This window comes from Opisthocomus hoazin, chromosome 4 (genome assembly GCF_030867145.1).
Source record: "Opisthocomus hoazin isolate bOpiHoa1 chromosome 4, bOpiHoa1.hap1, whole genome shotgun sequence".
Classification (NCBI taxonomy): Eukaryota; Metazoa; Chordata; class Aves; order Opisthocomiformes; family Opisthocomidae; genus Opisthocomus; species Opisthocomus hoazin.
In genome coordinates, this window is record NC_134417.1 from 65,505,828 (window position 1) to 65,517,882 (window position 12,055).

The 12,055-nt window shown below is 39.6% G+C and overlaps 1 protein-coding gene across 14 annotated transcripts in view; it reads left to right on the forward strand.

Moving 5' to 3' along the window:
* The window catches only part of ICA1 (islet cell autoantigen 1), a 78,852-nt gene that overhangs the window by 48,992 nt on the left and 17,805 nt on the right, over nt 1–12,055 (forward strand). For all 14 annotated transcript variants that reach the window (XM_075419277.1, XM_075419284.1, XM_075419274.1 and 11 more), the window contains 3 exons: nt 3,188–3,313; nt 3,504–3,602; nt 11,730–11,824. In XM_075419277.1, coding sequence (XP_075275392.1) covers nt 3,188–3,313; nt 3,504–3,602; nt 11,730–11,824 — 320 coding nt within the window. The remainder of the gene's footprint in view (nt 1–3,187; nt 3,314–3,503; nt 3,603–11,729; nt 11,825–12,055) is intronic.

Genomic DNA, 12,055 nt, shown 5'->3' on the forward strand with positions numbered 1-12,055 from the left:
TAAGGAGTTGGAGACATGAGGTAGACCTAAATCCCAGTCTGTTGTATGAAATCCTTGTGCAGACTTAGTTGTAGAAATTAATAATTACATTTGCCAGTACTTTTTTTTCCCAGTGGCCCACCATCTCTGACACAGTATTTCTATTCCCCAGAACAAACATTCTTTATTCACTTGGACTATCAGTCTACAAAGCCACAGCTGTTCTTACTGTGTGTTCACTAGTGCTATAATATACTGAATAGGAAAGGGATTCTGGTCACAGCTGCACCATTGTGAAATACAGTTTCATACTTGACATGTTTCCACTGACATCAGTTGAATTTCTCTGGATTTTCATGGCTGTAACTGAGATCAGAATTTGATCTCAAGTCTCACTAGGTTTTTCAAAGCCCTACTACATCTCTTACTTAAATACCTTCCTGTTGTAGCAATTCTTGCTGGCAAAAGATGTAGGTAATCTCATGTTTGGATTTCAGTTAGAAGCTCCTTTTTGCACAGGCCCATGATTTTCTTCACAAGTCGCCTTTTTAGACCGAAGTTGTAAATCTGTGCTCTCAGTCACTCAGAGCTAAAGGAAGTGAAGGATTTGAGGACCTGGTGCAGGACAAAGCTGTTTTATCCAGTGCTGGATAAAGCCTCCATGCTGCTTCTGCCACTGCTGCTGTCCTCCTTCATTGCTAGGTAATTTTGGAGGCCCATAAGCTCTTTATCCACCTGCTGTTTTGACTAGACAATTGTGTGTGGGATGGGACTTCTCTTGGTATGGATAGCATGGTGCCTTGCTTGGGCTTCAGACAGGCACAGTTCTATAAGCTAAAAGAAGTTGTGTAAAGTCCCTTGAGGATCCCAAACTAAGAGGCAGTCTCAGATCTTGCCAGTGTAGTTCCAGCTGTGTAAGGCTTTTCACAAAATATTCTACTTTGTAGAGGGGTAGGATGAAGAGCTACTGGAGAGAGTCCAGCGGAGGGCTACAAGGATGGTGAGGGGACTGGAGCATCTCCACTACGAGGAGAGGTTGAGGGAACTGGGCTTGTTCAGCCTGAAGAAGAGAAGGCTGCGAGGGGACCTTATAAATGCCTACAAATATCTGAAGGGTGGGTGTCAGGAGGATGGGGCCAAGCTCTTTTCAGTGGTGCCCAGTGACAGGACAAGGGGCAATGGGCACAAACTGAGGCACAGGAAGTTCCGTCTGAACATGAGGAGGAACTTCTTCTCTCTGAGGGTGACGGAGCACTGGAACAGGCTGCCCAGGGAGGTTGTGGAGTCTCCTTCTCTGGAGATATTCAAGACCCGCCTGGACAAGATCCTGTGCAGCCTACTGTAGGTGACCCTGCTTTGGCAGGGGGGTTGGACTAGATGACCCACAGAGGTCCCTTCCAACCCCTACTATTCTGTGATTCTGTGATTCTGTGATCTTGGCAGTAGCTGCTTCTTGCTTTTTATATTATAGCTTAGCATTTGTCATGCTTGCCAAAGGTGTGGAAGCCATGGGAGCAATTTCCTCCTTCCTGAGGGAATTAAAATTTGTCTCCACCTCACCAAAACATCTCCTAAATGTCCAAGAACTCTTCGAGCTCTGGACGCCCCTCTTTGGTTTGAAGCTGTTCAGTATGCCAAAACAACTAAGAAAGTCATCAGTAAGACACTGCAGTGTAGTGGTCAGAGCGCTGGATTGAGTCAGAAGTTTGGGATGTAGTTGTTAGTAGCAGAACTCAGGATTTGTTGCTTGACTGGTGTAATATGTAGTTTCCTGGAAGACTTCCACCTCTGGATGAATGGACTAACCACAAATCTAGTTTATAAAGGTAGAGTATCACTGGTGTTTATTTCTTGAGGGGGCAGCAGCCTCAGAGTGTGCAACAATTCCTGTGAGTAGGTCATCTGATGAATTTGTGATGCAGATCTTTTGCGCTTTTTTTTTTGCTGTTTGAAAGTCTCATATACTATAAGTGAGTTTGGGAAAATAAGGTTAGAAATATGGTAACCCTAACGTTTCAGATCGTGTTATGAGGTATGTATCTGTCCTTTACTGCACAAGGAGCACAGCCATTTGCTGCAAGGTTCTGGATTCACTTCTGAAGATGAGGACCATACAAGTTTGTCAGATCTTGTTTGACTGAGTCTGCATCTTCTGAACAAAATCAGTTTACTCTCTGAGTTAGGCAAGTAAAGGAAAGGGAACATATTAAATTTGCATTCACTTGTTTTTTTCCACTGTGAAGGTTTTTTGGGGTAAACATTTTACTATAACTGTGAAAGAGTTACAGGAAAAGCATTATGTATTGTGGTTTGATTGGTTCCCATTGCCTTGGAAGAAAACTAATTTTTGTATACAAATGTTGTTATAAACAAATTTGTTTTGTTAAAATAGTATTTGAGTAGCTTACAAAGCTGTCTTAAAAATGGGGGATCCTAGGTACAAAACACCTACATCAACTTTCGACCCTGATACCTGATCATGAGAATACCGGTATTGTTGTCAAATGTTCAGTTTGTGTAACACAGTGTCTTGTATATACTTAACAGGGGGTAGAAGAATAATTTGAAAAACTAAAACCCTTTAAAACTGAAATTGTTTGCTCCTAAGAAAGGGGGCCTTGATACTTCTCTCATAGCGATAAACAATAAAAGCACTCTGTTTTGGAAGGAAGACTTTGATGGTCGAAATTTTTGTAGCAGTTCAAAGATATTGAAGTGCTATATTGTCAACAAGAGTTGCAGATCGATTTCAAAGTTTGTCAGTATAACTTGTCTCCTACTGTAGGTACATGGAGATGTCTCTGCCTGTGCACTGATGAATTATGTAGTAAATCTTTAGTTCCAAATTTGTTGGTCAGCCTTTGAATTGGTATTTTTGTAGAGATACTAAAATGATTGTGGTTTCCAATTATTATCTTCTCAGTATATATTTAATACTTATATCCGTCTTATAAACAGGGATTAGAAAGCAAAATTTCTTCACTGAATATATTAGAAAAATAGTAACAAAGAAGATAGTAAGATCTATATTTTAGTATATCAGCCTGCCATTTCTTAATTTCAGTGGGACTGATGCTATAATAAAGTTCTATATAAATTTTAATGGAGTCTGGTTGTCTGATTTCCCTAAGAGTTATATTAGTTTGCTCTTTCATGAAAAACGGAGAAAAAAAATTCACTGTGTAAACACTTGTCCTTTTGTTTGAAGGTTCAAGCTCAAGTGCGACATGCAAAACTCAACTTTGACAAACTGAAGACTGATGTCTGTCAAAAAGTGGATCTTCTGGGAGCGAGCAGATGCAACCTCCTGTCTCATGTGTTAACAACATATCAGGTATCCAAAGAAAACGTTTGACCTCCAAAAGAAAGGTTTCCTGTTAATATATGTTTTTTAAAGAGGTTGCCATGGCAGTATTCAAATGTAAGGATATGTCACTAGTATTGGAGGGGAAATATGAAATATGCACTGAAAGCAGATTGGTGTTAAAGCTAACATTGCCTTGAAATTTTATCCTGCCTTACAGACAACACTTCTTCATTTTTGGGAGAAAACTTCGCACACAATGGCAGCCATCCATGAAAGTTTCAAAGGTTATCAGCCATATGAATTCACTATGTTAAAGGTATGTTTGTCTGCCCAGTGATAACAAATAAAAAATCATACAAGGATGTAGAAATCCACATTCATATTTTGTCGATATATTGTCTGAAAATGTTATCCCTGTCCTGTGTTTTCATTTAAATACAGATTTAATGCAGTTCTGGCTAGCAGGATCAAAAACTGCATGTAGAGTGCAGTGACTAAGGAGTATTTCAATGTATGTCGTTATTCAGGGCTACACTTAAGTATGTGTTTAAGTGCTAACTGGGATTGTGTTTGATTATTCCTAAAGAACCATAAAATCTAGCAGAATTAGTGATTTATGTTGCTTTCCAAAATCCTTCAAGTGAATTAATACTATTTTGCCTTTGCATCTGTTTTTGAAAACTCACACGCTTTAAAAACAACTTATTGGAGTGAATATGAGTACATGGATGCTCAGAGTTCCCACACCTGTACTTGGACTTTTTAACCCTTAACTGCTCAGGGAAATACTGTTTTACTTAACTAGTGGTATTTGCTTGACCTTTGTAATCTTTGAATGTGGAATATGTGCAATATCTGACTGAAGTCTGACTTCAGAGGTCTGCCAGGTATCTAAAAATAATCACTTAGTACTGTATATTTTCCTGGTCATGCCTGCCCCTGCATAAGAATTTCCTTTGCCCATTGCAATTCGAGGTTCCGTAGAGGAAAGGGAAAACAGTGAAAAAAATCATTACCTTTCCAGTTATCCACATAAACATCTTTGTCTTGTAGTTATTTTATGCAATGCAATAACTACATGATTGGCTGATCCTATTGGCATGGGAGAAAAATAACATTTGTCTGAGTGAGGTCTGATGGAAGGGTTACCATTGGGAGGAAAGCGAGGAATGAACAGCTTGCAGCAAAGCGACTGTTTGGAGAGACAACCCAGTTTGAAAACGATTACAAGTCATAGCCTCAATCCATGAAATGCTTGTGCGTATGACGCGTAGAAGTGGAAGTTGGGCTGCATTATGCTATATAGCCTGTGGCTACCCCAGAGCTCCTGGAAAAGGAGCACCTGAAGGTATAAAGTTTAATTCACCCCAGACTACCAAACTTGTCTGTACGTGACTATGCTATATTTCCATCTGTTTTCTAGAGTGTGGGTTGGGAGGGAGCAGTTTCTGAGCTTTGAAGTGCATAAAGAGCTTGTGGAGACTGTTATTCCTGCAGCTTGAAACATCACAGCAGACCTTGTTTGTGAAACAAATTTCAAGCTCAATTTCTGCTGACTGAGGACAAAAATAAAAGGAGCTTCATAAACTGTTTCATCTTATCCAGCCTCTTGAAGAATCCTGTCTTTCAGGAGAAGGCTTTATTTGCTATGTGTTTAACATAACTCTAAGCTTGTTCATTCCATAGTCCATATTGTGGAACATGGGTTTTAGCCTGAGCTTATGTCCAGATTTCAGCAGGAGACAGCTGGGTGTAGTTGTCTTGACATTACTAGTAATTGCCTACAGACTCACCAAAGTTAAACTCCAAACCAGAAAAGAAAGTCCCCTTTATTTCCCCACCATTGGCTCCCATTGCAACGATGTCTAGTTCACAGCCTGGGTTTAGCATGGCCAGAGTCCTGCTCAGGAGCCTGGGTACCATGCTGGTGGGCTGTTCTCAGAACTTCCCGACGTTAGAAGGTTTCGAAGGATTTTTTTCTCTTTGCTTTGATACAAACCAATTTGAGTCTAATTTGTGTAGGTAGCCTATATTGTTGATGAGTATTCTTTATTCTCTTTTATATCTAAAAATGTAATTATTTGAACAAGACATACGATGTTTCAAAATGTATAGTAACATTTGGACACCTTGGGGAGAAACTTGTACAGAAAATGCACCTGTTCTGGAGTGTGAAGTACCCTTGTGATGGAGGATGAGAGAGATTTGGAGATGTTTGCTATGTTTTGAACTTCCTCCTGTGAAAGATCTCAGTATAACATAAATTTTAAATTAGCCCAGGCATCTATGATGAATAAATAAAGTCTGTATTGAGTCCACACATGTATAACAAGCACTGCCTTGAAGCAAAAAGTAACTAAAAATGTTTGTCAATATTGTAGTGTGTTTAGGATACAGCCTAACTTTGTTATGAGAACCTTAACCATTTTTATTGCTGGCCGCCTACGCTGAAATGTGTGATTTCCTGTTTTTGCAGTGATATATATGCTAAGAAATGATGCTAATCAGGAGGTAGTTTTATACTACAGAATATCATGGAATTCTGTGCTTTCAGAAAACAGCTGCTTGGGAATAAGACTATATTGCTGCCTTTTAGTATCAGTTCTTTACTTCTTTCAGTCTCTAGAGTGTGGGATTATTTTCTATACCAAAGTGGAATTTCCTCCATGATCTCTTTTCCGCAAACCAGTAGTTTCTGTTTCTTTACATTAAACGATTGCTAAGGAGATGAAATCAAGATCTGGTGGTTGCATCAGGTGAGATTCTGTTGCCTAAGAGAATAGGTGTCTGCTGCTACTTCAGATGCCTTGCTAGAGTAATCACCTCGCCTCTCCTTGTCATTTCTGAAGGGTGTGGGACTCCCATGAGTTCTATGTCTCCTCTGCTAGACCTGGGTGTGGAATAACAGAAGACGTTTATAGTTAGGGAACTGATCTCTACCAGTCATATCATATGTTCATGTGAGGGTAACTAGATATTAAGAAGGAACTGCAAGCTAGTTCTGTGTTGAGATCCAATGGTATCCTGGGGTGCATTAAGGAGAGTGTGGCCACCAGGTCGAGGGAGGTTCTCCTCCCCCTCTACTCTGCCCTGGTGAGGCCCCATCTGGAGTACTGTGTCCAGTTCTGGGCTCCCCGGTTCAAGAAAGATGAGGAGCTACTGGAGAGAGTCCAGCGAAGGGCTATGGGGATGATGAGGGGACTGGAGCATCTCTCCTATGAAGAGAGGCTGAGGGAGCTGGGCTTGTTTAGCCCGGAGAAGAGAAGGCTGAGAGGGGATCTTATAGATGCTTATAAATATCTTAAGGGTGGATGTCAAGAGGATGGGGCCAGACTCTTTTCAGTAGTGCCCAGTGACAGGACAAGGGGCAACGGGCACATACCGAAGCTGAGGAAGTTCCATCTGAACATGAGGAAGAACTTCTTCACTTTGAGGGTGATGGAGCACTGGAACAGGCTGCCCAGGGAGATTGTGGTGTCTCCTTCTCTGGAGATATTCAAAACCCGCCTGGACGAGGTCCTGTGCAGCCTGCTGTAGGTGACCCTGCTTTGGCAGGGGGGTTGGACTAGATGATCCCCAGAGGTCCCTTCCAACCCCTACCATTCTGTGATTCTGAGATTACATGGTATTGTTTTCTATGAAGTATAATAAATAGCTATAGCTGATCTAGGATAAGTATAGTTTCTGATGGAGAAACTTTTAGTCCAAAAATGTACCCAATGAAGATGCTGTGTCTGCTGTTGAATTTATGCATTAATACTATGCAATCAGAATATAACTGCTTAAAACATACATAAAATATTTCAATGTCCCCATTTCTATGTTTAATCAGGAATTACCCCTTTTAGACTATTTTTCCCTGTCTTGTAACTTATAAAAGGGTTCTGTCCTACAAGAAAATTTTCAATTTGGTACTTGTAAATAATTTTTATCTTTTATGATTCCAGTGCTGATACTAGCAGCTTAATTTTGCTCATACAAGTGATCCTTCTGAATTAAAGTAAGCATACCTGTATGTAGGATTAGCGTTTTACTTTAAAACAGGAATTTAAAGAAACTTGATTTTTGACTTAGACATAGATTGTCTTACTGAAAAATTAGAAGGTGCTATGTACTGGAAAATTACTATTTGTATTTTGTAGTATGAATATATTCATGTACCAGGTTTACCTCAGGAAAGAGACTCTTAAATGCCTCTTGGGATTGTTTCTGGAAAGAAAACATTGTCTTTAGAGATGTTTGCCAAACTCCCTTAATGAAAAGCAGCCCATTTGTTTTCTTTGCTTCAGGGTATATGCTGAGAGTAGTATAATTGTGCTATTGCAGCTGTATTTCCTAAATGTGAGTTTTATGCTTGATGAAAGATGATTATTAATGTGCTAACAACTCTATGTATCGTAATGTGTAAGTATCCGTTACTGTATCCATTGCTGTAATATTAAAGATGATGGGCTGCTGTTTTGGTAAAACCTTTAAGGTTTCATTGTCTTGAAATTCCCATATATCAAATGAATAAAAATTCATTTCAGGGGCTGCGTTTCATGAATAATACCTCTTTTTAATTTCTGTCACCATTGATTTGGCTTAGTTAACGAGTATTTAGTTGCATTTTTTACATTTTAATGCCATAATACCAAGCTTCCCGAAGAGTTTGTATGAGCCTAGAAATCGTAAAAGCCCTAGTGAGGGAGTCAAAAGGTGAAAATCACAGTGCATCCATTTATTTCCATGCAAAGTGGAACGCTGCTGCCTATGCTTCTTCCGTGGTTTGAAGAATTCTGTCCAGATGGGTCCTGCAACACTGTTGCCTTCTGCTGAATTCTGTAGTCTGATGTCCTTTCTTGTTTCTGTTTGGTGTACCATGACTTTACTCACAGGCAAGATTGTGTACAATTTTGTATCGTTGGGGGTTTTTTGCATTTTGGTGGGGTTTTTTGGTGAGTCTCCATGAGGAAATTCCAAGACTACCTGCTTTTCCTCTTCCCTTTCAGCTCTCCCCCCATGTGAAACATATCCAAGTTTTTGTCTCCTCAGTGGTATTGCGCTTCTCCATATATGTCCTGATGTCCTGGGATGTATCCCTGGCTCCTGGAGCTGCCCTTAGCTGTGTTGCTTTGATTCTTTCTCAGTCAAGACAAAGCACATTAGCTGTCCAAGGTGTTTGGGGGAAACTGTGGGTGAGCTGAGCGCGTTGTCAACAGTCCAGTGATTTAACTGCAGAAGACAGGTTTTGTGTGCGGTCCAGATGCTCTTGGCTTGACTTGAAAGCAGCCCAGATGTAGGTGCAGGAATTTTGTGAGTAGCAGTCAGCATAGGAACAGTGCCTGGGCTGGAACCAGAGTTAACTCTGCAGTGGAGGAACCCCTTGTTGGCTTGGATATTTACTCTGAGTGCTGGGATCAAACAAAATACCACCAGGTGACTTTTGGTTGTAGAGACAGCCAAGATAGGCAGAGTGAATGACTGTGAACTTGCTCTGCTAGTGTGTACGGTCTTACCCTCATTTTTATACTAAAAGAGAAATAATGAAGCTAGCAAAAAAGCTTTCTTAACACAAGAGGATCCTACCTTCAGTCACATACTGTTGCAGCTTGCAGTGAAGTCCATGTGAGTCAACACGAGCAACCAGTCAAGTGCTGTGAAGTTACGCAGTCTGCTTTGAGCCGGGAAAGTCAGGAATGTTTCATAGGCTCATCTGAAGTGTGCTTGCTTTTGTCTGAACTCGGTCTGTATCTTTATAGCCGTGTTTAGTCACTACACTTTCTAGATGGTGGGACTTCTGGCCTTCTTCCGATGTGACCTGAAACAATGAACAGATTATCAGAGTTTCATTTCTACACATGCTAACAATAGTGATCATGTTACCGTGGGTTCTTGTTTAGAAAACACTTTACAATGGCTTTTTAACTTTCAGTTTTCTGTAGGTTTTTTTTTAATTTTTTTAAATAGATATCTGTTTGTAGTGTACATTGGGATGTGGAGTAGAGAGAGGCAGAAGAGAGGAAAATAAGTTCATTATTTGCTGTCAGAATTGGAGGGAATATTGTCAAAATTAAATTGCTAAACTGAATTATTGCATTAAAATACAGCTGGTGATTTTTAACAATTTTTATCATAATCTCCATTGAAACTGAAGCCATATTTCAGAGCTATATTTATTTTTATAATACAGGAAATAGTAACTGCTATTATTATCATGCTATTTCCTTCCCAAGGTACTTGTGAACTCCATTTCTGTATGCTGTTTCCATGGTTTGATCACAGTCTTTTAAATATGGATTCCGTGAAACACTCATGAAGGAAGCATCATAAAATGTAGTTCCTTAAAGAAGAGTGGTGATTTCTTTGTATTTTTCTTGGTGAAGACGCAGGAGATTTTACTTCTAATTTTCTTTTGACTTGTTTAATCAGGCAGTACTTAAAATAGTTCTGGTTGTTGTTCAAAACCATTACACCCTTCTTGGGGCAGGGTCTGTGCTGCCATACTAAGTGGCAGGCAGAGCACCACAACTATTGCACCATCACCTCCTGATTACGGTAAACTGTGTGCCCTCCCGTGAGGGTGTCCAAGATGATTCAAGTGCCCAAAGCGGTACAGTCCCTGTAATGCAAAGCTCTGCTGTCTTTCTTTGTGCTGCACTTTTGTACAAGTATAGTGCATATTCTTATGTTTTTCAGCTCTAGTCCAGGGCCTCTTGGAGTCAATGGAATAATTCCCATCAATTTTAATAGTACAAGAAGTGCAGTCTAATCAGTACCTGGTATAAATGCAGTTAAAGGGTAACGTATGAATTCACAGGTGATCTAGCTGAGGTGGGTAGTGTCAATTATTTAGAATCCAAGAAGCGGACTTACAAGTGGTTCCAGTTAGCACTGTTACAGTTTCCAAAAAAAGTGGCAACCACAGAATAAGGTAAATTTCTTTCATGCCTCTAGTTATTATTACTGCTTTTGTGATCCCTCATCTTTTGACACATGATGTCTGCAGTGCTAAAGGTGCTTACGACAAATTAATCTATGGTATGAGACAGAAGAACTAACTTGCTGAGCAGAAAAAAAAAATGCAATTGCAGTATATGACAGGTCCATTAGTTTGGTTTCTAAAACACTGAAGTGTACATTTCCTCATACAGACACGTACTGAGCCAAGCAGAAACTGGAATGCCCCTTCTGGGGACTCCTCTGTCCTGGTTAACACGGCAGTGCAAGCAAGACCTGCGACATGCCTGGGAATTCTTTTCTTGTTACAGATGGGCTGGGGACTCTTAACCTTTATTCAGTAGATGAGATGGACTTAGTGGCCACGGGGTTTTTTGTTTTACTGTTCTGATGAAACAGATTACCATTTGTTAAAACTCCAGATGCAAAGCCGCTACATTTTTGTGTTTGTGATGTTTTTGTGGAAAAAGTGGCTTATTTGGTTTAGCCTCAGCTTTTTAGGGGACAGAGGGAGAAGGTGGGTGAGATGCACTCCTATGAGTATCAGTGAGACATAAATAAAGTGTTCAGGACTAGTCACATGAAACATGGGGCTTTTTTTTCAGAAACTGAGTTGGACTTTGGAAAGAGGAACACCTTCACAGCAAAACCATTTGAGAGAGCCAAATATTCACATTGCTAACTTCTGCGGTTATTTACTATCTTCAGTTATTTAATTTTTCATACAGAAATCCTAATTAATACATAACAGGGACAACCAGTAGTGTATTTATCACTTCTGTAATCTCAAACGGTTAGTCTACAATGCTTTATGTGTTGTCTTGTTCGTATGTCCAAATTTTGGTTATAGAAATGCTGACCATGAAACTGTACATTTTTATCTTATAGATTCCAAATTGCAAAGGGACAGTAAGGTTTCGTAATACCAGACCTGGCCTCTATCTAGCTAATCATCCAAGGCTTTAACCTTTGTTTTCAGGTTCAGGATGCAGGTAGTACCTTCCAATTACACTGCAGTTGCCAAGGTTGTGTGAATAGTTGTGTCAGGAAAAAAAGAGAATAAAGAAGTAAAGAAACAGTATATGAGGAACAAACAGATGTGAAGAATTAATTTTTCTCATCTTAAAAAAAAAAGGGGGGGGGAGTAAAAAAGGAGGGGGGGGAAAAGGCAAACCCCCAAAACGGCAAAGAAACATGCTTTTAGTGCCTGCTTTGCACATGGTATAGATGGTTTTACTTAGAAATACTGGAAACAGAACATGAGATTAGAAGTAGCCAATAGCCACTTTCTTATATAAAGTGTGTTTGTGTGACCCAATTTGAAGGAGTATCTTCAAACTTTTTTTTGTTTTTGCTTGTTTGAGTCAGATATAAATTTGATACAGCTCAAAAACGTTCTTGCCTAATTAATGTAGTTTCTATAGTCTGGTTTGCCATTAAATGACACACTTATCTTCCCTGATTCTATTTTGGTTTCTTCATTTATATTATGGTTATGATCTAGAGCTTACAAGATCCTGTGAATAAACTAACAGAAAAAGCAGAGAAGGAGGACCTGCAGATTGAGAGCACCAAATCAGTGCAAGATCAGCAGAGTCAGTAAGTCACATGGCCTGTGTATTAAAATAATAAGTACATTTGTCTATAATCTGCTTTCTGGTTGCTAAAGTCACCAAACATAAATGGAAATATAGACACAGCTAGTCTGATCACACTAGCTAATAGTAAGCTTAATACAAGAATTCCTGAAATGTTGTAATGTGTACATGAAAACTAATAAATGTTACAGTGAAATTAAGAGCTTTAAAAAGACCCATAAAACCTTTATAT